Source organism: Anser cygnoides, unplaced genomic scaffold, assembly GCF_040182565.1.
Source record: "Anser cygnoides isolate HZ-2024a breed goose unplaced genomic scaffold, Taihu_goose_T2T_genome scaffold_44_1, whole genome shotgun sequence".
In the NCBI taxonomy this organism is placed as follows: Eukaryota; Metazoa; Chordata; class Aves; order Anseriformes; family Anatidae; genus Anser; species Anser cygnoides.
This window is the reverse complement of record NW_027103068.1, coordinates 492930-518289: the sequence shown is the minus strand read 5'-3', so window position 1 is coordinate 518289 and position 25360 is coordinate 492930. Positions and strand designations below refer to the sequence as shown.

The 25360-nt window shown below is 68.4% G+C and overlaps 1 protein-coding gene and 1 long non-coding RNA gene across 2 annotated transcripts; one reads left to right on the top strand and one right to left on the bottom strand.

The window, feature by feature from the left end:
• Positions 1–1264: 1264 nt before the first annotated feature.
• On the bottom strand, positions 1265–3903 carry LOC136789349 (uncharacterized). The gene is made up of 4 exons (XR_010828156.1): positions 3731–3903; positions 2191–2286; positions 1995–2080; positions 1265–1303 (listed from the first exon to the last, which is right to left on the bottom strand). It is a non-coding gene; the product is annotated as an uncharacterized lncRNA (long non-coding RNA).
• Positions 3904–7852: 3949 nt separating this feature from the next.
• LOC136789374 (mediator of RNA polymerase II transcription subunit 25-like) lies at positions 7853–24649 on the top strand. Its single transcript, XM_066989426.1, is given in 20 exon segments — positions 7853–8033; positions 8143–8308; positions 9156–9201; positions 9809–9926; positions 10869–11022; positions 11110–11230; positions 12877–13033; positions 14774–14867; positions 14997–15100; positions 16550–16671; positions 17729–17814; positions 17898–17955; positions 18906–19013; positions 20452–20511; positions 20513–20641; positions 21705–21770; positions 22637–22858; positions 23806–23882; positions 24519–24570; positions 24573–24649. Coding segments are annotated over 19 exon segments (1971 nt in total). The 5' UTR covers positions 7853–8033; positions 8143–8168; the 3' UTR covers positions 24630–24649.
• Positions 24650–25360: the final 711 nt, after the last annotated feature.

Sequence of the window (25360 nt, the reverse complement as noted above, 5' to 3'; positions counted from 1 at the left end):
CCCACAGTGCCCCACAGCGCCCCACAGCACCCCATAGCCGACCCCTTACCCCATAGCCCTGCCCCACAGCGCCCCACAGCTGACCCCTCGCCCCACATCCCACCCCCCATCCCACCCCCATCTCCCCACGTCCCCACACGTCCCGAGGCCGCTCCCAGCCCTTTATTGGGTCCCTTTGGGGTTTTTTTGCCCCCCCCGGCCCCGTCAGGGCCCCCCAGCGCCCGCAGCGCCCCCAGGCCAGGCCCGCAGGCGGCTCCGGGGGCCCCGGGGGCAGCAGCAGCAGCAGCAGCCGGGGGGGCTCAGCAGGGCCACGGCCGTCAGCGAGGGCAGCGCCGCGTAGCACAGCCGGGCCGGGGGGGGGCCTGGGGGGCACGGGGCGCCCAGACCCATAAGTGGGCCTCCGGACCCACAAGTGGGCCCCCAGACCCACAAGTGAAGCCCCACCGAGACCCGTAAGTGAACCAGCGGACCCATAAGTGAGCCCCCAGCCCCATAAGTGGGCCCCCAGCCCCATAAGTGAATCCCCAGACCCATAAGTGAACCACCAGACCCACAAGTGAGCCCCTGGACCCATAAGTGGGCCCCCAGCCCCATAAGTGAGCCCCCAGCCCCATAAGTGAAGCCCCAGACCCACAGGTGAAACCCCCCAGCCCCATAAGCGAAGCCCCCAGCCCCACAGCTGCCCCACAAGTGAGCCCCCAGACCCATAAATGATGCCCCCAGCCCCACAAGTGAAGCCCCCAGCCCCATAAGCGAAGCCCCCAGCCCCACAGGGGAGCCCCCAGCCCCACAGCTTCCCTCAGAGGTGAGCCCCCAGCCCCCCAAGTGAAGCCCCCAGCCCCACAGCTGCCCCACAGGTGATCCCCCAGCCCCATAGATGAACCCCCAGCCCCATAAGTGAAGCCCTCAGCCCCCCAAGTGAAGCCCCCAGCCCCACAGGGGAGCCCCCAGCCCCCCCCAGCTGCCCCCCAAGTGCCCCCCAGCCCCCCCCAGCCCCCCAGCCCCCAAGTGCCCCCCCAGCCCCCAAGTGCCCCCCAGCCCCCAAGTGCCCCCTTACCCGCGCCCCCTCGTCCTCGGGGAAGTAGCAGGGCCCCAGCAGCGCGTGCAGGCGGCGCAGGGCGGCCCCACGGCGCCGGGGGGCAGCGACGAGTCTGGGGGGGGCACGGGGGGTCAGAGGGGGGCACTTGGGGGCAGGGGGGCAGTTGGGGGGCACTTGGGGGGCAGGGGTGGGGGCACGCACCCTGCGCCCCCCGGGACGACGCCGCTCTGGGTGCTCTGCTGCTGGCGGTCGATGAGCAGGTACCTGGGGGGGGGCAGCCCCACACTTATGGGGCCAGCCCCACACATGGGGGTCCTGCCCCCCCAGCCCCACACCTATGCCCCCCCCCGCCCTACATATGTGGGTCCAGCCCCACACATAGTGTTCAGGACCCCCCCCAGCCCCACACATGGGGGTCCCAGCCCCCCCAACCCCACAGATATGGGTCCCAGCCCCCAGCCCCACACATGGGGGTCCCACCCCCCAGCCCCACATCCATGGGTCCCAGCCCCCCCCAGCCCCCAGCTGTGGGTCTCAGCCCCTCCCACCCCCCCCAGCCCCCCACTGTGGGTCCCTGACCCCCCCAGCCCCACATCCATGGGTCCCAGCCCCCAGCCCCACAGATGTGGGTCCCAGCCCCCCCCACCCCCCCAGCCCCACACATGTGGGTCCCAGCCCCCCCAGCCCCACACATAGGGCCCATGACCCCCCCCCAGCCCCACATCCATGGGTCCCAGCCCCCCCAGCCCCCCACATGTGGGTCCCTGACCCCCGCCCCCCCCCCAGCCCCCCCATGTGGGTCCCTGACCCCCCGCCCCCCAGCCCCCCCATGGGGGTCCCAGCCCCCTCCCACCCCCAGCCCCACATATGTGGGTCCCAGCCCCCCCCAGCCCCCCCATGCGGGTCCCTGACCCCCCCCCCCCAGCCCCCCCATGGGGGTCCCAGCCCCGCTCACGCCAGGATGCCGGGGGGCAGCGGGCGGGGGGGCCGGGCGCAGCCCCGCAGCTGCTCCAGGACCGGGCTCCAGAACTGGGGCACGAGCTGGGGGGGGGGGCAGCAAAGTGGGGGGGGGGGGCAAAACGGGGAGGGGGCTGCCCCCCGTACCCCCCGTACCCCCCGGTGCCCCCCCCCTCCCCGTGCCCCCCCCTCACCTGCGTGGCCGCGCTGAGCAGCGAGGGCCGGGGGCCGCAGAGCAGCAGCGCCGCCACCCCCGGCACCAGCGGCAGCACCAGGAGCCGCAGCGGGACCTGGGGGGGCACGGGGGGCACGGGGGCAGCTGGGGGGGGGCAACTGGGGGGTGGGGGGTGGCTGGGGGAACGGGGGGCTGGGGGCAATTGGGGGTGGGGGGATATGGGGGGCACTTGGGGGGTTGGGGGGCAATTGAGGGCTGGGGGGTGTGGGGGACGTGGGGGCTGGGGGGCAACTATGGGGGGTGGGGGGCAATTGGGGGGCTGGGGGTGTGTGGGGGGCACGGGGGGCACGGGGGGCTGGGGGCAATTGGGGAATGGGGGGGTTGGGGGGCAATTGGGGGGTGGGGGGGCAGCTGGGGGGTCACGGGGGCAGCTGGGGGGGCAACTATGGGGGGTGGGGGGTAATTGGGGGCTGGGGGGCTGGGGGGCAATTGGGGGGTCATGGGGGCAATTGGGGGGCTGGGGGCAACTGGGGAGGGTGGGGGGTGGGGGGGGGTGTGGGGGTGTGGGGGACGTGGGGGGAGCTGGGGGGCAATTAGGGGGTCACGGGGGCAACTGGGGGCTGGGGGGCAACTGGGGGCAGGGGGCGATCGGGGGGCACTTGTGGGGCTGGGGGGCAGTTACGGGGCTGGGGGGGCACTTATGGGGCGGGGGGCACTTATGGGGCGGGGGGCACTTGTGGGGCTGGGGGGCACTTGTGGGGCTGGGGGGGCAGTTATGGGGCTGGGGGGGCAGTTATGGGGCAGGGGGGGCAGTTACGGGGGGGCAGCTCACCGGGGGGGCAGTTACGGGGGGCAGTTATGGGGGGGCAGTTACGGGGGGGCAGTTGTGGGGGGGGCAGTTACGGGGGGGCAGTTATGGGGCAGGGGGGCAGTTACGGGGGGGCAGTTACGGGGGGCAGTTACGGGGGGGGCAGTTACGGGGGGGCAGTTACGGGGGGGGCAGTTACGGGGGCAGTTATGGGGGGGCAGTTACGGGGGGCAGTTATGGGGGGGGGGCAGTTACGGGGGGGCAGTTGGGGGGGGGCAGTTACGGGGGGGCAGTTACGGGGGGCAGTTACGGGGGGCAGTTACGGGGGGGGGGGCGGGGGGGCAGTTACGGGGGCAGTTATGGGGGGCAGTTACGGGGGGGCAGTTACGGGGGGGCAGTTACGGGGGGCAGTTACGGGGGGGGCAGTTACGGGGGGGCAGTTACGGGGGGCAGTTATGGGGCGGGGGGGCAGTTATGGGGGGCAGCCACGGGGGCAGTTACGGGGGGGCAGTTACGGGGGGCAGTTACGGGGGGCAGTTACGGGGGGGCAGTTACGGGGGCAGTTACGGGGGGCAGTTACGGGGGGCAGTTACGGGGGGCAGTTACGGGGGGCAGTTACGGGGGGCAGTTACGGGGGGGGCAGTTACGGGGGGGCAGTTACGGGGGGCAGTTACGGGGGGCAGTTACGGGGGGCAGTTACGGGGGGGGCAGTTACGGGGGGCAGTTACGGGGGGCAGTTACGGGGGCTCACCGTGGGGCTGCCGTGGGGCAGGAAGACGGGCAGGTCGCGGGCGGCGCCGGGGGGCCGGCGGCCAGGAGCCCCCCAGGAGGGCGGCGTCGGGGGGGGCAGCGCCCGCCACGGGGGTCGCCAGCAGCGCCCGGCCCCCCCGTGCAGGCAGCACGGCCCCGAGCCCGCCGCCGCCGCGGCGCTGCAGCCGCTCCTGGGGGGGGGGGCGTTGGGACCCCCCCGGGACCCCCAACCCCCGGGACCCCCATTTCTGAGACCCCCCATTCACTGGGACCCCCCCATTCACTGGGACCCCCAATTCAATGGGACCCCCGGGACCCCCCCATGATCAGAGCCCCCCCCCTTCGTTGGGACCCCCCAGCTCATTGGGACCCCCCCGGGACCCCCCAAATATGTGGGACCCCCCCGCCCCCCAGCTCATTGGGACCCCCCCCAATTCATTGGGACCCCCCGGGACCCCCCAACCCCCGGGACCCCCCCATTTCTGAGAGCCCCCCCCGTTCACTGGGATCCCCCAATTCAATGGGACCCCCCCGGGACCCCCCCCCCATGATCAGAGCCCCCCCCCCCTTCGTTGGGACCCCCAGCTCATTGGGACCCCCCCGGGACCCCCCAAATATGTGGGACCCCCCCAGCTCATTGGGACCCCCAATTCATTGGGACCCCCCCGGACCCCCAACCCCCGGGACCCCCCCATTTCTGAGACCCCCCATTCACTGGGACCCCCCAATTCAATGGGACCCCCCGGGACCCCCCCAAATATGTGGGACCCCCCCGCCCCCCCCCAGCTCATTGGGACCCCCCCAATTCAATTGGACCCCCCCAATTCAGTGGGACCCCCCCCCCCCCCCCCCAGCTCATTGGGACCCCCCCCAATTTGCTGCTGCCCCCAATGGGACCCCCCCCGGGACCCCCCCTGTTATCAGAGCCCCCCCCCAAATCACTGGGACCCCCCAGTTCGTTGGGACCCCCCAGTGCTGGGAACCCCCAGGGACCCCCCCAATTTATTGCCCCCCATTTGTGCCCCCCCCATACACAGAGACCCCCCCCCCAATTTTTAGGACCCCCCCATTTCACTGGGACCCCCATTTTCGGCCCCCCCCCCCCCATTTTCGCCCCCCCCCCATTTTCGCCCCCCCCCCCTTTCCGTGCCCCCCCCACCTGCAGCTCGTCGCGGGGGGCCCCGGGGGGCCGGGCAGGTTCCCCCCAGGCTCTGGGCGGGGGCCAGCAGCGAGTCCAGGAGGGGGAAACAGCGCTGGGGGGGGGGGCTATGGAGCCCCCCCAGTGCTCCCAGTAACCCCCCCAGTGCTCCCAGTAACCCCCAGTAACCCCCCAGTGCTCCCAGTAACCCCCAGTGCTCCCAGTAACCCCCCAGTGCTCCCAGTAACCCCCCAGTAACCCCCCCAGTGCTCCCAGTAACCCCCAGTGCTCCCAGTACCCCCCCAGTGTCCCCAGTCCCCCCAGTACTCCCAGTTCCCCCCGGTGCCCTCCCCAGTGCCCCCAATACCCTCCCAGTGCCCCCAGTACCCCCCGGTACCCTCCCCGTACCCTCCCCAGTCCCTCCAGTTCCCCCAGTACCCCCCAATACCCTCCCAGTCCCCCCAGTACCCTCCCAGTCCCCCCAGTTCCCCCAGTACCCCCCAATACCCTCCCAGTCCCCCCCAGTTGCCTCTCCCCAGTCCCCCAGTGCCCCCCAGTTCCCCTAGTACCCCCCCAATACCCTCCCAGTGCCCCCAGCCTCCCCCCCAGTCCCCTCCCCAGTTCCCCCAGTCCCTCCCAGTACCCCCCCCTCGTACCCGCAGCTCCCTCTTGAGCCGCTCCGGGTTGCGCACGGGCACCAGTTCGTCCAGTCCCAGCACCAGCACCTGCGCGGGGGGGGCACTGGGAGCACTGGGAGGGGGCTGGGGGGTGTACTGGGAACGGCGACTGGGGGGACTGGGGGGAACTGGGGGGACTGGGAGGGGGCTGGGGGGGACTGGGGGGAACTGGGGGGACTGGGAGGGGGCTGGGGGGACTGGGGAGGAAGTGGGGGGGCTGGGGGCACTGGGACCAACTGGGAGCACTGGGAGCGGGGCTGGGGGCACTGGGAGCGATGGGGATCACAAACTGGGAGGACTGGGAGGGACTGGGGGGTAACTGGGAGGGACTGGGCTGTACTGGGCGGCTGGCTCCAACTGGGAGCACTGGGCTGTACTGGGGGCGGTGACCTGGGGCGGCTGTTTGGGGGGGGTGCCCCAGATCATACTGGTCTATACTGGTTTCTACTGGTTTATACACGCTCTTATTAAATCTTACTGGTTTATACTGGTTTTTAATGTCTTATACTGGTTTATACTGGTATGGTTTATGGTAGTTGTAACTGCTCTATACTACTTTTTGTTATTTCATACTGGTTTGTATTGGCTTGTACTGGTCGGTGGTGCTCTGTAGCATGCCATACTGGTCTGTACTGGTTTATACTGGTGCCTACTGCCCTGGTTTATACTGGTTATGGCCGCGTTACGCCACTTTCAACTGATTTATCCCAGTTTACGTTGGTCCCAATTGCTTTATGCTGGACTCTAATGGTCCCTACTGGTCCCCACTGGTTCCTACTGGTCCCCACTGGGCCGTACTGGTCCCTACTGGGCCGTACTGGTGCTCACCATGGTGCCGAAGGCGCGCTCCAGCAGCTGCCCCAGGCGGCGCTCGCAGGCCCCGGGCTCGGAGCTCAGCGCGATCAGCGTCACGCTGGGGGCGGGGCCGGATGGGGACACGCCCCCGGCACAGGCCACGCCCCCCAACACAGGCCACGCCCCCGGCACAGGCCACGCCCCCTGGCGGTGACCCCCAATCCGATCCCTCCCCGTGGCCACGCCCCCTTTAAGCCCCTCCCCCTTTAACCCCGCCCCCTTAAGCCCCACCCCTTGCCCCCAAAGACCCTCCCATTTAAGGACTCGCCCCCTTTAGGCCCCGCCCCCTTTAAGCCCCGCCCCTTTAGCCCATCCCCGCTTGGCCCCGCCCCCTTAAGCCCCTTTAAGCCCCGCCCCTTTAAGCCCCGCCCCTTTTAACACGCCCCCGTTTGGCCCCGCCCCCTTACGCCCTGCCATTGAGCCCCGCCCCCTCAAGCCCCGCCCATTAAAGCCCCGCCCCCTTTACCCCCATCAAGCACCGCCCATTAAAGCCCCGCCCCCTCAAGCCCCGCCCCCTTAGGCCCCGCCCCCCAGGCCCCGCCCACCTGCGGTGGAAGCCCCTCCAGGCCAGGCAGCCGCTGCGGCTCCCCGCCCCCCGCAGGCCCACGCCGGCCCCGGCCCCGTAGAGCAGCGCCGCGTGCAGGGCCCCCGCCACCGGGAACGGCACCTGGGGGGGGGGGCGGGGCCAGCGTCAGGGGGCGGGGCTTAGCCCCCCCGGTGGGGGGCGGGGCTAAAGGGGGAAGGGGGCGGGGCCTCCCACCTGCGGGCGGGGCGGGCGGCAGAAGAGCGGCAGCCCCGAGCCGGCCGCCAGGCAGAGCAGGGCCACGGCCCCGCCCTCCGGCATGGACACGCCCCTTCCGGGTGAGGCCACGCCCACTTCCGGGTGAGGCCACGCCCACTTCCGGGTGAGGCCACGCCCACCGCACCTAGGACACGCCCCCCGTTTGGGTTAAGCCCCGCCCCCTCCTTTCATGGCCGCCCCCTGTATAGGGAGAGCCCGTGCAGACCACGCCCCCTTCTGGCCACGCCCCCTCCTGGCCACGCCCCCTTATGGCCACGCCCCCTTATGGCCACGCCCACCCTGACCACACCCTCTAGGCCCCGCCCCCACCACACCAAAGCCCCTCACATTCAAGCCCCGCCCCCTTGGCACCCCCAAGCCCCGCCCCTTTTGTCATGGCCCCACCCCATTTAGGCCACGCCCTCTTTAGGCCCCGCCCCCTCCATCCCCACCCTACAGGCCCCGCCCAGGCCCAGGCCACGCCCCTTCCCCCACCACCCCCAAGCCCCGCCCCCAAGCCCCGCCCTAACCCTTAGGCCACGCCCCCTTTAATACAGCACCAACAGGCCTCCCCCTCAGCCCCCGCCCCTCGCGGCCCCGCCCCCTCCCCCAAGCCCCGCCCCTTTCCCCAGGCCCCGCCCCCCGCTCCCCCCCTCCCTCCCCGCTCACTTTCCCGCCGCCGCCGCCGCCCCGCGCGGAGCCGGCCGGAAGCGCGCCCCGTTGCCAAGGCGACGGCGGGGGCCGGAAGTGGGCGTGTCCTCCCCCTCCCACCTCCTTTCCGCTTCCGGCGCGCGCCAGGGAGCACTTCCGGGGCAGCGGCGGCGGCGGCGGCGAGGCGGCGGCGGCCGGAGCGGTGCGGGCCGGGGGAGGAGGGGAAAACCGGGGGGGGAGGGGAAAAAGGGGGGGGGAGGGGCTTGGGGGGAGGGGGCGTTCCGCGCGCTGACCCCGCCCCCCGCCCTCAGGCCCCTCCCCCGCGGCGGAGGGGGCCATGGTGGTGCCGGGCCCGGAGCCGGCCGCGCCGCCCCCCGGCGCCATGGTGGCGGACGTGGTGTTCGTCATCGAGGGCACCGCCAACCTCGGGCCCTACTTCGAGGCGCTGCGCAAGCACTACCTGCTGCCCGCCATCGAGTGAGTGACCCCCCCCCCCCCCAAAAAAAACCAAATTGCCCTCAACGTCCCCCCCCCCGCACCCCTCGAACCCCCGAATCCCCCCCAAAACGCCCCCCATTCCCCCCCACCCCCACCCCCAAATCTCCTCGGAGCCCCCCCGAATTCCTCCTCCTCAAATCCCATCCCAACGGCCCCGCCGCTTCCTAACCCCCCCCCCCCAAACCCCTCCTAAACCCCCCAAAGCACCTCAAAACGCCCGCCTCACCCCAAAATCCCCCCGAAACCACCCTGACCCCCCCCCCCCGGTTCCCTTCCAACCACCACCGATCCCCTAAATGCCCCCCAAACTCCTCTTAAATCCCCCAAATATCCCCCAATCCCTCCCCTAACCCCCCTCCTACACCCCCCAAACGCCCCCAAATCCCCCCCCCCCCCCAACCTCCCCACATCCTCCCCAAACTCTCTCAAGCCCATCCTAAACTCCTCCAAATCCCCCAAATCCCCCCCAAACTCCTCTCAAATCCCCCCAAAACTCCTCTTAGATCCCCCAAATATCTCCCCAAGCCCCTCGTGAAACCCCCACACCCCCTCCTAACCTCCCCGATCCCCCCTGAAACTCCCCCAAATCCCCCCCAAACCCTCTCGACTCCCCCAGATCCCCTCCAAGCCCCCACATTCCTCCCAGCCTCCCCCAGCCCCCTCCTGAGCCCCCAAATCCCCCCAAACCCCTCAGATCCACCCCCACAACCCCCAAACCCCCCAAATCCCCCCAAACTCCCCCAAAGCCCCCCCAAACTCCCCCAAATCCCCCCAGTGCCCCCAAAATCCCCGCCCCCCCCCCCCCGACGCCCCCCTCTCCCCCCAGGTACTTCAATGGGGGCCCGCCGGCCGAGACCGACTTTGGGGGCGACGTGAGTCGGGGTCCGGGGGGGGCTTCGGGGGGGCGGGGGCTGAGCGGGGAGGGGAGGGGAGGGGCCGTTACCTGGGCAACGCCGAGCGGGGAGGGGGAGGGGGCGTTACCTGGGCAACGCGGGGAGGGGAGGGGCCGTTACCGGGGCAACGCCGGGCCGGGAAGGGCCGTTACCAGGGCAACGCAAGGAAGGGGAGGGGCCGTTACCACGGCAACGCCGAGCAGGGGGGCGGGGCATTCCGCGCCACGCCCCCGTCGCCACGGCGACCGCGCGCTGGAAGAGGTGGGCGGAGCCCCCGCGCGGCCCCGCCCCGTTGCTACGGCGACGCGACCACGTGCCCTTAGAACTTGAGGGGCGGGCCGCGTTGTCACGGCGACGCGTCGCGGTTGCCGTGGCAACGGCTCCACCCCTCCCCACCTCGGCGGCGTCCCCGGTCGCCATGGCGACGGCGCTCCCCTTCGGGTCCCGCCGTAAGTAAGGGCGGCCGTCGCCACGGCAACGGGGACGCGTCGCCGCGGCAACGGCTCCCGGCTTCCGGCGGCGGCGCGGTTGCCGTGGCGACGCGCGCGGTTGCCGTGGTGACGGGCGGCGTTGCCATGGCGCCCAGTTCGGCGGCACGCAGTACAGCCTGGTGGTGTTCAACACCGTGGACTGCGCCCCCGAGTCCTACGTGCAGTGCCAGGCGCCCACCAGCAGCGCCCACGAGTTCCTCACCTGGCTCGACGGCATCCAGTGAGGGGGGGCACGGGGGGGTGGGGGGGGCGCCCCGGGGATCCCCCGTGGGGGGAGGGGGAGTCTTAAGGGTCCCTATGGGGGTGGTTTTGGGGCGGGGGAGCCTTGGGGAGGGCTTTTGGGGGCGGTTTTGGGGCGGGGGGCACCATAAGGATCCTATGGGGGTTGTTTTGGGGTGGGGAGCACCGTGGGGATCCCCATGGGGGTGGTTTTGGGGTGGGGGGAGACGTGGGGAGGGCTTTCGGGGGTGGTTTTGGGGTGGGGGGCACCCCAAGGGTCCTACGGGGGTGGTTTTGGGGTGGGGGGCATCTTAGGGGGCCCTATGGGGGTGGTTTTGGGGTGGGGGAGCCTTGGGGAGGGCTTTCGGGGGTGGTTTTGGGGTGGGGGGCGCCATAAGGATGCTATGGGGGTTGGTTTGGGGGTGAGGGGCACCGTGGGGATCCCCATGGGGGTGGTTTTGGGGTGGGGGGGCACCCCAAGGGTCCTATGGGGGTGGTTTTGGGGTGGGGGGAGCCTTGGGGAACCCTCATGGGGGAGGGGGGCATCGCAGTGAGCCCTAGGGGGGTGGTTTTGGGGTGGGGGGCACCCCGAGGGTCCTATGGGGGTTGATTTGGGGTGGGGGGCACCATGGGAATCCCTATGGGGGTTGTTTTGGGGCGGGGGGCACCATAAGGATCCTATGGGGGTTGATTTGGGGTGAGAGGCACCGTGGGGATCCCTAGGGGGGCAGTTTTTGGGGTGGGGGAGCCTTGGGGAGCTCTGTAGGGTGGTTTTGGGGTGGGGGGGGGGCACCGGGGATCCCCGTGGGGACACCGGGGGGGGGGCCTGGGGGTGTTGGGGGTCGTTGGAAACCCCAAAAGGGGGCTCTGGGATGTGCCAACGGGGGGGGGATTTGGGGTCGGGGGGCCGCTCTCCTCCCCCCCCAATTATTTTAGGGGTGCGGCGGGGGGTCCCTAACCCCTTTCCGTGCCCCCCCCCCCCCCCCACATGGCAGGTTCGTGGGGGCGGCGAGAGCTGCAGCCTGATCGCCGAGGGGCTCAGCACCGCCCTGCAGCTCTTCGACGACTTCAAGAAGATGCGGGAGCAAATGTAAGGGGGGTTATTGGTTTTTTGGGGGGGGGGGGGGGCATGAAGCCCCCCCCGCCCCAAAACCGTGCGTGTGCCCCCCCCCCGCAGCGGGCAGACCCACAAGGTGTGCGTCCTCATCTGCAACTCGCCCCCCTACCTGCTGCCGGCCGTCGAGAGCACCACGTACTCGGGGTGCAGCACCGAGAGCCTGGTGCAGCGCATCGGGGAGGTGGGGGGGGGGCCCCAAATTCGGGGGGGGGATTAACGGGGGGGTAAAAAAAAAATAAAAATTGGGGGGGTTTCGAAAAGGCGGGGGGGGGAAAAGGGTGGGGGGGGAAGGGTGGGAGGGGAAAGGGGGGGGGTGGGAGGGGAAGGGTGGGAGGGGAAATAGGGGGGTGGGGGGAAAGGGAGGGGGGATAAAAGTTGGGGGGGTTAAAAAAAATTGGGGGGGTAAAAAAATGGGGGGGCTTTCAAAAAATTTGGGGGGCTTTAAAAAATTGGGGGGGCTTTAGAAAAGTTGGGGTGAAAAGGTTGGGGGGAAGATTGGGAGGGGAAAGGGTGGGGTGGGGGGGATAAAAGTTGGGGGGGTTAAAAAAAAATTGGGGGGGTAAAAAAAAATGGGGGGGGGCTTTCAAAAAATTTGGGGGGCTTTAAAAAATTGGGGGGCTTTCAAAAAATTCAGGGGGTGAAAAGGTTTGGGGGGAAGATTGGGAGGGGAAAGGGTGGGGTGGGGGGAAAGGTGGAGGGGGATAAAAGTTGGGGGGGTTAAAAAAAAATTGGGGGGTAAAAAAAATGGGGGGGCTTTCAAAAAATTCGGGGGGCTTTAAAAAATTGGGGGGCTTTCAAAAAATTCGGGGGGGGGGTGAAAAGGTTTGGGGGGAAGATTGGGAGGGGAAATGGGGTGAGGGGAAAGGGTGGGGTGGGGGAAAAAAAGGGGGGTAAAAAAAATTGGGGGGCTTTAAAAAGTTGGGGGAGCTTTAAAGAAATTGGGGGGGTTAAAAAAATTGGGGGGGTGAAAAGGGGCGGGGGAAGATTGGGAGGGGAAATGGTGGGGTGAGGGGAAAGGGGGGGAAATAGGGGGAGAAATAAAATGGGGGGGCCCTTGGGGGGTCCTTAGAAAGTGGGGGGTCTTAAAGTGGGGGGGGCTTAAAAATGGGGAGGGGGCCTCAGGAATGGGGAGGGTGACCCCGAAATGGGGGTGGGGGTGGGGCGGGGAATAGGGGAGGGGTCACAAAATGGGGGGGCTTTAAAAATTGGGGGGGGGGCTTTGAAGTGGGGGGGGGGCTTATGGGGGTGTTTCCAATATGGGGGTCCCGGGGGGCTCCCCGATATCGGGGTCCCATGGGGGGGTCCCCAATATGGGGGTTTGGGGGGGGGGAGGTCCCTGGTATTGGGGTCCTAAGGGGGGGGTCCCCAATATCAGGGTCCCATTGGGGGGTCCCATTATTAGGGTTCCATGGGGGTCCCCAATATGGGGGTTTGGGGGGGTCCCTGGTATTGGGGTCCTAAGGGGGGTCCCCAATATCGGGGTCCCATTGGGGGGGTCCCATTATTAGGGTGCCATGGGGGGGGTCCCCAATATCAGGGTCCTATGGGGGGGCTCCCTAATATTGGGGTTCCTGGGGTGCTCCTCATATCGGGGTCCTATTGGGGGGTCCCCAAAATGGGGGGGGGCCTTAATGCGGGGTTTTTAAATATTGGGGTGCTTGGGGGGTCCTAATTTTGGGTTTTTTTACATCGGGGTCTGTAATTTTGGGGTTTTTAACGTTTGGGTCCCAAAGATTGGGATTTGTAACGGGGGCCCCCGATATTGGGGTCCCCGACTCGGGGGTCCCTACCCGTTGGGGGGGGTCCCTGACGCCCCCCCCCCCCCAGCGGGGGATCCACTTCTCGGTGGTGGCGCCCCGCAAGCTGCCGGCGCTGCGGGCGCTGTGCGAGAAGGCGCCGCCGGCCGGGGCCATGGAGCCGCAGCCCAAGGAGTGCGGGCAGGACCCGCGGCACATGGTGCTGCTGCGCGGCATCGCCCTGCCCGGTACGGGGTTTGGGGGCGTTTCGGGGGATTTGGGGTCATTTCGGGGGGATTTGGGGTCCTGTGGGGTCACTGGGGGGTATTGGGGTCATACAGGGGGATACAGGGGGTATTGGGGTCATTGGGGGGGGGTATTGGGGTGATACCGGGGGCATTGGGGCAGGACCCGCGGCACATGGTGCTGCTGCGCGGCATCGCCCTGCCCGGTACGGGGCCGGTTTGGGGGATTTGGGGTCATTTCAGGGGGATTTGGGGTCCTATGGGGTCACTGGGGGATACAGGGGGGTATTGGGGTCATTGGGGGGGGTATTGGGGTGATACCGGGGGCGTTGGGGCAGGACCCGCGGCACATGGTGCTGCTGCGCGGCATCGCCCTGCCCGGTACGGGGTTGGGGGCGTTTCGGGGGATTTGGGGTCATTTTGGGGGGATTTGGGGTCATTTTAGGGGGATTTGGGGTCATTTGGGGGGTATTGGGGTCATACAGGGGGATACAGGGGGTATTGGGGTGATACAGGGGCGTTGGGGCAGGACCCGCGGCACATGGTGCTGCTGCGCGGCATCGCCCTGCCCGGTATGGGGTCACTGCGGGGGATTTGGGGGCGTTTCGGGGGGATTTGGGGTCGTTTCGGGGGGATTTGGGGTCCTATGGGGTCACTGGGGGGGATCCAGGGGGTATTGGGGTCATACAGGGGGATATCGGGGGCGTTGGGGTGATACCGGGGGCGTTGGGGCAGGACCCGCGGCACATGGTGCTGCTGCGCGGCATCGCCCTGCCCGGTACGGGGTTGGGGGCGTTTCGGGGGATTTGGGGTCATTTTGGGGGATTTGGGGTCATTTTAGGGGGATTTGGGGTCATTTGGGGGGTATTGGGGTCATACAGGGGGATACAGGGGGTATTGGGGTGATACAGGGGGCGTTGGGGCAGGACCCGCGGCACATGGTGCTGCTGCGCGGCATCGCCCTGCCCGGTACGGGGTTTGGGGTCATTTTGGGGGATTTGGGGTCATTTCGGGGGGATTTGGAGTCCTATGGGGTCACTGGGGGATACAGGGGGGTATTGGGGTCATAGAGGCCGGATATCGGGAGGTATTGGGGTGATACAGGGGGCGTTGGGGCAGGACCCGCGGCACATGGTGCTGCTGCGCGGCATCGCCCTGCCCGGTACGAGATTGGGGGATTTGGGGGCGTTTCGGGGGGATTTGGGGTCGTTTCGGGGGATTTGGGGTCATTGGGGGGGTATTGGGGTCATTGGGGGGTTTTGGGGTCATTTGGGGGGTTCGGGGTCATAGGGGGTGTCGTAGGGGTCATGGGAGGGGATTTGGGGTAAGGGGGGAGGGATTTGGGGTTGCATGGGGGGAATTGGGGGTCACTGGGAGGGAACTTGGGGTCGTACGGGGGTGTTGGGGGGTTATGGGGGGCTTTGGGGTCATGGGGGGGGCGTTGGGGTCATTGGGGGGGCTTTGGGGTCATTGGGGGGGTTTGGGGTCATTGGGGGGGGCTTTGGGGTCGTTGGGGGGGATTGGGGTCATTGGGGGGTTGGGTCATTGGGAGGGGGTTTGGGGTCACTGGGGGGTTCGGGGTCATTGGGGGGTGGGGTCATTGGGGGGTTTGGGGTCTTTTGGGGGGCTTTGGGGTCATTCGGGGGGGTTTTGGGGTCATTTCGGGGGCATTGGGGACACGGGGGGGGGCTGAAACCCTATTTAACCCCCCCCCCCATAATTTTGTGCCCCCCCCCCCCGCAGGCAGCGCCGCCGGCCCCAGCGCCCTCCCCCCAAGCAGCCGCCGCCCCCCCCCCAGCTGCCCCCCCGCCGCCGCCGCCGCCCCCCCGCTGCCCCCGCCCCCCGCAGCCCAACCCGCAGCCCTACCAGGTAACACCCCCCCCCCAAAAAAAACAAACAGGGGGGTGGGGGGCACATTTCCAATGGGGGGGTCCGGGGGCTGCCCCCGTGACCCCCCGTGTTGCAGGTGCCCCCCCAGCTCGCTGAACGCCGCCCAAGCCGCCGCGCAGTCGGCCGTGGAGGCGGCCAAGAACCAGAAGAGCCTGGCCCAGCGCTGTGAGTGGGGGGGGGGCACAAAAATCGGGGGGGGGGCACCCAAAAAAACCCCCCGGACCCTTTAGGGTACGGCCACGGGGGTTCGGGGGGGAAAGGGGGGTTGGGGTTGGTTTGGGGGGAAAAGGTAACCCCCCGGTATTTGGGTGCCCCCCCATATTTGTGTGCCCCCCCCATAATTGCGGTGCCCCCCATATTGGTGCCCCCCCAACATTTGTGTGCCCCCCCATAATTGGTGGCCCCCCCCCATAATTGGGGTGCCCCCCACCTCTATGCACCCCCCCATCTTGGTGCCCCCCCAATATTTGTGTGCCCCCCCATAATTGGGGTGCCCCCCTACCTCTATGCGCCCCCCATATTGGTGACCCCCCCAATATTTTTGTGCCCCCCCCGTATTTTTGTGCCCCCCATATTTGTGTAATCCCGCACTATTGGGGTGCCCCCCCCAAATTACCCCCCATATTTGTCCCCCCAATATTTATCCCCCCCCCAATATTCAAGGGCTCTCCTAACATTTGCAGCCCCCCAATTATTTCTGACCCCCCAATTATTTTTGACCCCCCCCCATTTGTGGACTCCCCCAATATTGGCAACCCCCCAATCCTTGTGCCCCCCAAATATTGGTGACCCCCCCAAAATATTCCCAACCCCCCCCAACTCCTTGTGACCCCCCAGGTATTTGTGCCCCCCCCATATCGGTGCAGGTGCCCCCCTTGCTGTGCCCCCCCACTTTTTAATTTACCCCCCAATTTGAAGCCCCCCATATTAATTAATCTTTTTGCCCCCACCCTTTCTGCCCCCCTTCTGCCCCCCCTTTTCTGCCCCCCTTTTCTGCCCCCCCCTTCCTGCCCCCCTTCCTGCCCCCCTTCCTGCCCCCCCTTCCTGCCCCCCTTTGCCCCCCCCCATTTCTGCCCCCCCAGTCCCCCCTGCAGCCCCCCTTCACCCAGGCCCCCCCCCAGCCCATCGCCCCCCCTGGCCCCCAAGCTGCCCCCCCCCCGCGCAGCCCGGGCCCCCCCCAGCGCCGCCGCCGGACTCTTGGCCCCCGCCCGGGCAGCCCCCGGCCCAGCCCGGAGCCCCCCATGGTGAGTGTCCTCCTGCCCCCCCCCCAATATAAATTTGGGGGGGGGGGCTCTGATGTCCCCGCCCCCAGGGGGTTGGGGGGGCTAGTGGGTCTGGGGGGGGGGTTAAGGGGGTTTGGGGGTTGGGGGGTTTTGGGGAGGTTTGGGGGGGTTGGGGGGTTTTGGGGAGGTTTTGGGGGGGGGTTTGGGGGGGTTGGGGGGGTTTTGGGGACCCCCAACTATAAAAATAATTTTGGGCCCCCCCAAGTGTATTTGGGGGGGTCAGACCCGTTGCCCCCCCCCAAATCGGGCCTGGGGGTCCCTGCTGCTGTAAATGGACATGGGGGGGGGATTTTGGCCCCCCCCCCCCCCCCCAAATTAATCCCGTTGCCCCCCCCCAAAAAACCAGCCCAGCGGGGCCCCCCAGCAGCGTGGCCCCCCCGGCCGCCGCCCCCCGCGCTGGGGGCCGCCCCCCAGCAGTCGGTGAGCAACAAGGTGCTGGCCTGGAGCGGGGTGCTCGAGTGGCAGGAGGTGAGGGGGGGGCAGGGGTGGGGGGGGGGGGGCTGGGGGGGGGCTGGGGGGGTCCTGGGGGGGGGGGGCTAGGGGGGCTGGGGGGGGGGTCTGGGGGGCTTGGGGGGGTCTTGGGGGGGCTTTGGGGGGTCAGTGGGGGTTTGTGGGGTTCTGGGGGGGTCCTAGGGGGTATGGGGGGTTGGGGGGGGGGTCCTGGGGGGGGGCTGTGGGGTCCTGGGGGGTCCGGGGGGTCTGTGGGGGTGGGGGTCCTGAGAGGGGTCCGGGGGGGTCTATGGGGTCCGGGGGGTGCTGGGGGGGGTTGGGGGGGGTACTGGGGGGGGTCCTGGGGGGGGGCTATGGGGTCCTGGGGGGTCCGGGGGTCTATGGGGGCTTGGGGGGTCCTGGGGGGGTTATGGGGGCCGGGGGGGTCCTGGGGGGGTCTGTGGGGCCTTGGGGGGGTCTGGGGGGCTTGGGGGTCCTGGGGGGTCCTGGGGGGTCTATGGGGGTATGGGGGGTCATGGGGGGGTCTGGGGGGTTACGGGGGGGTCCTTGAGGGGTGGGGGGGAGGTCTGTGGTGGGGGGGGGGGGGGGGGGGGGGGGTCTATGGAGGTGGGGGGGTCCTGGGGGGGCTTTGGGGGTCCTGGGGGGTCCCGAGGGGCTGGGGGGGGGGTTCTGGGGGGTCTTTGGGGTTGTGGGGGGTCTTGAGGGCGTTCTGGGGGGGTCACGGGGGGCTGGAGGGGGTCTGTAGGGGGTGGGGGGGGCTGGGGGGGGGGCATGGGGGGGGCAGGTTTGGGGGGGTCCCATTGTGGGAGGAGAATTTGGGGGGGTTAAAAGGGGGGGGGGTTGTAGGGATCTGGGGGGGTCCCAGAGTAAAAAGGGGGGGGGGCGGGACGTGATGGGGTCCCGGGGGGGTTTTTTTGGGGGGGGGGGGGCATTTAATGGGGGGGGGGGTCGATGCGGGTTGGGGGCATCAATGGGAAGCCGGGAACACCCCGGGGGGGGGATAGACACAAAACTGGGGGGGGGGGCACAGGAGGGGCTCTGCCCCCCCCCCATGTGCCCCCCCGGTGCCCCCCAGAAGCCCAAGCCGGCCTCGGTGGACTCGAGCACGAAGCTGACGCGGTCGCTGCCCTGCCAGGTCTACGTCAACCAGGGCGAGAACCTGTGAGGGGGGGCGCGGGGGGGGCACGGGGGGCAGGACCCCCCAGCCCCTAACGCCCCCCCCCCACGTGTGTCCCCCCCCCCAGGAAAACGGACCAGTGGCCGCAGAAGCTGATCATGCAGCTCATCCCCCAGCAGCTCCTGGTGGGGGGGGGGCGATTTTTGGGGGGGGGGGACACATTGGGGGGGGCAATGGGGGGGGGGGCTTATGTTGGGGGGGGCAATGGGGGGGTCAATTTGGGGGGGCGGTTGGGGGGACTTTATTTTGGGGGGCGGTTTGGGGGGTCAGATTGGGGGAGGTCGGGTGGGGGGCATTTGGGGGGGCTTCGGTTTGGGGGGGCTTTGGGGGGGTCATTGGGGGGCTTAAGTTTGGGGGGGCAATTGGGGGGGGGGCTCAATTGGGGGGTCAGTTGGGGAGTTCATGTTGGGGGGTCAGTTTGGGGGGGGTCAGTTTGGGGGGGGCAGTGGGGGGGGCGGTTTGGGGGGCTCCATTTTGGGGGGCTTTGGGGGGAGTCATTTGGGGGGCTTCAGTTTGGGGGGGTCAGTTTGGGGGGTCGGTTTGGGGGAGCCAGTGGGGGGCAATTTGGGGGGGTCAGTTTGGGGGGGTCAGTTTGGGGGGTCAGTTGGGGGGCAATGGGGGGGTCAGTTTGGGGGGTCAGTTGGGGGGCAATGTGGGGGGGTCGGTTTGGGGGGACTTTGGGGGGCTTGGTTGGGGGGTCAGCCTGGGGAAGTCACATTTGGGGGGGGTCAGCGGGGGGTCTTCGGGTTGGGGGGGTCAGTCTGGGGGCTCAGTTGGGGGGGCACGGGCACAATTGGGGGGGGCACAATTGGGGGGGCAATTTTGGGGGGTCACATTGGGGGGGCAATTATTTTTTGGTGGGGGGGCACAATGGGGGGCAATTATTTTGGGGGGCATAATTGGGGGGCAATTATTTTTGGGGGGGGTCTCCTCCTCCTTAGAGCCTCGCTGCAGGGGGCCCCATCTGCTCTCGGGGCCGGGCTCCCCCCGCTGGGGGGGGGTTTGGGTGCCGGGGGGTGTGTGTGTGTGTTGGGGGGGGGCCGTGTTGCCGACCCCCCCCGCCGTGCCCCCCCAGACGACGCTGGGCCCGCTGTTCCGCAACTCGCGCATGGTGCAGTTCCACTTCACCAACAAGGACCTGGAGTCGCTGAAGGGGCTGTACCGCATCATGGGCAACGGCTTCGTACGGCCCCCGTGCCCCCCCCATGCCCCCCCATGCCCCCCCATGCCCCCCCCATGCCCCCCCCATGCCCCCCCCCCTTTATGGCCCCCCTACCCCCCTTTATGGCCCCCCCAAGGCTGCGTGGCCCCGTCCCTGTCCCCCGTCCCCCCGTCCCCACATCCCCCCGTCCCTATCACCCCCCGTGCCCCCCTCCCCACGCTGTCCCCGTGTCCCTGCTGTCCCCCCCGACCCCCCCCCATTTTATGCCCCCCCCCGGCGGGCTGCGTGGCCCTGTCCCTATCCCCCTGTCCCTACGTATCCCTGTCCCTATATCCCTGTGTCCCTATATCCTGATGTCCCCCCGTCCCCCTGTCCCCTCACCCCCGACCCCCCATTTTGCCCCCCCCCAGCTGGGCTGTGTGGCCCTGTCCCTATCCCCCTGTCCCTATATCCCCATGTCCCTATAACCCCATATCCCCCTGTCCCCACCTCCCCCTGTCCCCACACTGTCCCCCTGCCCCCCCTGACCCCCCGTGTCCCCCTGACCCCCCCCCATTTTGCCCCCCCCAGGCGGGCTGCGTGTCCCTGTCCCTATTGCCATATCTCATATCCCCCTGTCCCCCTGTCCCTGTATCCCCCTGCCCCTATATCCCCGTGTCCCTATAACCCCCCATGCCCCTGTCCCTATATCCCCGTGTCTCCCTGTCCCTGCCCCCCCTGACCCCCGTGCCCCCCAGGCGGGCTGCATGTCCCTGTCCCCATATCCCCCTGTTCCCCTGTCCCCATAACCCCCTGTCCCTATATCCCCATGTCCCTATAACCCCCTGTCCCCCTGTCCCCATATCCCCATGTCCCCATAACCCCGTGTCCCTATATCCCCATAGCCCCCTGTCCCTATAACCCCACAACCCCCTGTCCCCCTGTCCCCGCCCCCTGACCCCCATTTGCGCCCCCAGGCGGGCTGTGTGTCCCTGTCCCTATCCCCATAACCCCATATCCCCCCGTCCCCATATCCCCCTGTCCCTATAACCCCGTGTCCCTATAACCCCGTGCCCCCCTATCCCTGTCCCCCTGTCCCCGCCCCCTGACCCCCCCGTTGCCCCCCCAGGCGGGCTGCGTGTCCCTGTCCCCACATCCCTGTTCCTATCCCCATATCTCATATCCCCCCGTCCCTATATCCCCATGCCCCCTGTCCCCATATCCCCCTGTCCCCATATCCCCGTGTCCCCACATCCCCCTGTCCCTATATCCCCCCGTCCCTGTATCCCTATGCCCCCTGACCCCCCTGTGCCCCCCAGGCAGGCTGCGTGTCCCTGTCCCTATCCCCATATCTCATATCCCCCCGTCCCCATATCCCCCTGTCCCCATAACCCCCTGTCCCTATATCCCCATGTCCCTATAACCCCTATGCCCCCGTCCCTATATCCCTATGCCCCCCTGACCCCCCGTTGCCCCCCAGGCGGGCTGCGTGCACTTCCCGCACTCGGCGCCGTGCGAGGTGCGGGTGCTGATGCTGCTCTCACTCGTCCAAGAAGAAAATCTTCATGGGGCTCATCCCCTACGACCAGGGCGGCTTCGTCAACGGCATCCGCCAGGTCATCACCAACCACAAGCAGGTGCAGCAGCACAAGCTGGAGCAGCAGCGCTCCGTAAGCAGCCCCCGGCCCCCCCGGCCCTAAAGGGGCGCCCCCAGACCCCAAAGGGGCGGCCCCAATCCCGCAGGGACGCCCCCAGACCCACTGGGATGCCCCCAGACCCATAGGGACGCCCCCAGCCCTAAAGGGATGCCCCCACCCCATAGGGACCCCCATATTTTGGGGAACCCCCCCATTTTGCCCCCCCCCCCATTTCGGACCCCCCCATATTTTGCCCCCCCCCCATATTTCAGCCCCCTACCAATTTCGCCCCTCCCTCCCCCATATTTCGGGGACCCCCCCCGATTTTGGGACCCCCCTATTTCAGGACACCCCCCCATATTTCAGGCCTCCCCCCCCACCCCGGCCCCCCCCCCATATTTCAGGGACCCCCATATTTCAGCCCCCATCTATTTCATGCCCCCCCCCCATATTTTGGCCCCCCCACTTTCAGTCCCCCTATATTTCAGCCCCCCCCCATATTTTGGGACACCCCCCCCAGTTTTGCCCCCCCCATATTTCAGGGACCCCCTCCCCCACCCCCCCCCCCCCCCACCCCTGGGACCCCCCCCCCCATATTTCACCCCCCACCCCGTATTTCAGGGACCCCCCACCCCCACCCCACCCCCAATTTCGGGGACCCCCCATATTTTGGCACCCCCCCAATTTCAGGGACCCCCACCCCAGTCCCCCCCCCCAAATTTCAGCCCCCCCCCCCCATTTCAGGCCCCCCCCCCCCCAATCCCCCCCCCCCAATTTCAGGGACCCCCCACCCCCCCCCCCCCCCGCCCTCCCAATTTCAGCCCCCCACCCCCCCCATATTTCGGGGACCCCCCCATACCCCCCCCCCAATATTTTGCCCCCCCCCCAACTTTCTCCCCCCCCCCCAGCTGGGGGCTCGGCCCCGGTGCCCGCCGCCTCCTTCCTGCCCAAGCAGCCCGGCCCCCTCCCCGTGGCCTCGGGGTGCAGCCGCAGGTAAGGGGGGGCCGGGATGGGGGGGGAACCCCCCACACCCCTTTGCCCCCCCCCGTTTAATTTTGCCCCCCCCCCCCCCCGTTTTATTTGCCCCCCCCCCCAGCTGCCCGGGCAGCAGGTGAGCCCCGCCATGGGCATCATGGAGGAGCAGCAGCGGCAGCAGAGCCTGGTACGGGGGGGGGGGCATTATTGGGGGGGGGGGGCAATTATTTGGGGGGGGCAATTATTTGGGGGGTGGGGGGCTTGGGGTTTGGGGGGGTGGGGTTTGGGGGGTGGGATTTGGGGGGAGATTTGGGGGGTGAAATTTGGGGGGATTGGAATTTGGGGGTCCCATGTGGGGTTTGGGGGGGTCTTTGTGCGTTGGGGGGCAATTTTTGGGGGGGGGGCAATTATTTTGGGGGTGGGGGGCTTGGAGTTTTGGGGGGGGGGATTTGGGGGGTGGGGTTTGGGGGTGAAATTGGGGGGATTTGGGGGGATCAGAATTGGGGGGATTTGGGGGTTCCCATGGGGTTTGGGGGGTCTTTGTGGATTGGGGGGCAATTTTTGGGGGGGGGGGCAATTATTTTGGGGGTGGGGGGCTTGGAGTTTTGGGGGGGGATTTGGGGGGATTGGATTTGGGAGGGGGATTTGGGGGGTCCCATGGGGTTTGGGGGGGCGCTTGGGACTTTGGGGGGGGTCTCTGTGGATTGGGGGGCAATTTGGGGGGGGGGGCTCTAAATTGGGGGGGCTGGAATTTGGGGGGGGGGTGAATTTGGGGGTGAGTTTTGGGGAGTCTTGGTGGTGGGGGGTCTTGAGGCCGGGGGGGATTTAGGGGGGTTGGGGGGCCTTGAGCTCCCGGGGGGGATTTTGGGGGGGGGGGTTTGGCATGGGGGGGTCCCTGGGGGGGATTTGGGGGGCTCTGCTGTACTGGGGGGCCTTGAGGTCACCGGGGGGGTCTCGAGGAGCGGGGGGGTCCCTGGGGGGGGCTCTGGGCTATTTTGGGGGTCCCTGGGGGGGGGGGGCATTATTTTGCCCCCCCAACCCCCCCCCCCCCAGCTGCAGCTCCGCGCCCAGCAGCAGGCGGCCGCCAGCCAGCAGCAGGCCCAGCCCCCCCGGCCCCCCCGCCGCCCCCCCGGCCCCCCCCCAGGCCGGGCCCCCCCGGCCCCGGGGCCCCCCAGGCCGGGCCCCCCCGGCCCCCCCCCGCGGGGGGCTCTGCTGCGCCCCCAGAACCCCGGCGCCAACCCCCAGCTCCGCAGCCTCCTGCTCAGCCAGCAGCCGGTGAGTGGGGGCCCCCCCCCCAAAAAAAAAAATGGGACCCCCCCCCCCCAATGTGGGACCCCCCACGAAAATACGGACCCCCCCCGAAAAAAAAATTGACCCCCAAATTGGGGATAAACGCCCCAAAAAATGGGGATTTTGCCCCCAAAATCAGACCCCCCCCCCACAAAAGTCTTAATCAAAACAGATTGCCCCCCCCCAAGAAAAATGGGACCCCCTCCCCAAAATGGGACCCCCCACGAAAATGTGGACCCCCCCCCCAAAAAAAAAGACCCCCAAAATGGGGATAAACGGCCCCAAAATGGGGATTTTCCCCCAAAATGGGGTCTGAAAACTGGGGAGGGGGGGTTAATTATTGGGGGGGTCCGGATTATTTGGGGGGGGGTCTGGAAATTATGGGGGCTGGAAATTGGGGGGGTTAAATTATTGGGGGGGTTGTATATTATTCGGGGGGGTGTCTGGATTTTTGGGGGGGTCTGAGGATTATTTGGGGGGGTAAATTATTGGGGGGGGGGGGTCCGGAATTATTGGGGGGGGTCTGAAAATTTGGGGGGGGGTCTGGGGATTATTTGGGGGTAAATAATTGGGGGGGGTCCGTAATTATTGGGGGGTCTGAAAATTAAGGGGGGTCTGAGGATTATTGGGGGGGGTCTAAATTATTTGGGGGGGGGTCTTTAAATTATGGGGGGGGGGTCAGGATTATGGGGGGGCTAAGGATTATTGGGGGGGTTGGATTATTGGGGGGGGGCTGTGGATTGGGGGGGGCTCTGTGGATTGGGGGGGCCTGGATTATTTGGGAGGGCTCTGGGGGGGGGGACACCTCGTGGTGCCCCCCCGACGCGTGTCCCCCCCCCCCCCCAACCGCAGGGCGCGGTGCCCCCCCGGCGCAGCCCCTGCACCACCTGCAGCCCCCCCGGCCCAGCCGCTGCTGCCCCCCCCCCCACCAGGCGCTGCCCCTCCTGCACGGCCCCCCCCGGGCAGCCCTGGCCGGGGCAGCTGGGCCCGCGCCCCCCCTGCCCGGTGAGTACCTGCCCCCCCCCCCCGAAAATACCCCCCCAAATACCCCCCCAAATACCCCCCCATCCTTAAATACCCCCCCGATCCTTAAATACCCCCCCCCCAAAAAAATTGCCCCCCAAAAGCCCCCCCCCCAATTGCCCTGGGACCCCCCCTCTTCCTACCCCCCTTTAAATACCCTGGGACCCCCCCAAAATGCCCCCCCCCAGTGTCCCCCTCCCCTGATGCCCCCCCCAACACCCCCAGGACCCCCCAATACCCCCAGGACCCCTGAATTGCCCCCGGGACCCCCCAGTTCCCCCCTTAATTCCCCCCCCCCTAAAATATTTTGGACCCCCCCCCCCGTACCCAAACTGCCCCCCAGACCCCCCCCCAACCTACCCCCGACCCCCAAAACTGCCCCAAGACCCCGAACTGCCCCCGACCCCCCCCAAAACTGCCCCAGCCCCCCCCAAACCTACCCCAGGACCCCCCAAACACCCCCGACCCCCCCCAAACCACCCAGGCCCCCCAAATTACCCCTCCCCCCCCCCCACTTCCCCCATGACCCCCCAGCCCCCCCATAACCGCCCCTCCTTTCTCCCCCTCCCTTGGGGGGGGCACCTGGGCCCCCCCCTCACTTTTTATTGCCCCCCCCCCCCAGGGCAGATGCTGCTGCCCCCCCCGGCCCCCGCGGCCCCGTGCCCCCGGGGGGCTGCAGCCGGTGCAGGCGCCCAGCGTGATGGAGGAGGACATCCTCATGGACCTCATCTAGGGGGGGGGCACCGCGACCCCCCCCCCGCACCGAGACCCCCCCCGCAGCCCCGGGACCCCCCCGGGCCCCCCCGCCTCGCTGCCCCCCCCCAAAAAAAAATCTTTGCTCATTAAATGGGGTTCGGTCCTCAATAAAGGGTGCCCCCCCACACCGCCTCAGGGTTTTGATTGGGGGGGGGGGGCCAGGAGGGGCTGGGGGGGCTAAAAATGGCGGGGGGGGGGCAAAAAGGCCCGGGGGGGGGCAAAAAGGCCTGGGGGGGGTTCCAGCCAGCCTTGGGAGAAAAGACTACAACTCCCAGCATGCCCCTCTCCCGGGAGCAACATGGCCGCCCGGAAGCTGCTTCGTGTCCGGAGGACTACGCTTCCCAGCATGCCGCGGGCCGCCACCTGGCGTAGCAACGCCAGTGCGCGTGCGCGATGTGACCTCACCTCACTCCCCGTCGCCGTTTCTGGGTACCGCGCGTGCGCGCTGCTCCGCCCTGGACTACAGCTCCCAGCATGCACCGCCGCGAGCCGGAAGCGCGGTTGCCTTGGTAACAGCTGGGGCCTAGCGGTGAGGCTTCGAGGCCTGGTGGGGCGCGTCCCGGCGCGCCCCCCACCCAAATAAAACCACCCCCACAACAAAAACACAACGCAGGCGCCCCGGGGAGCGCGTCGGCTTCGGGAAACCGATTATTACAATGCCCGGAAGTGGCGATGAATACGGACCAGCCTGGGTCCGATCTGGGACTC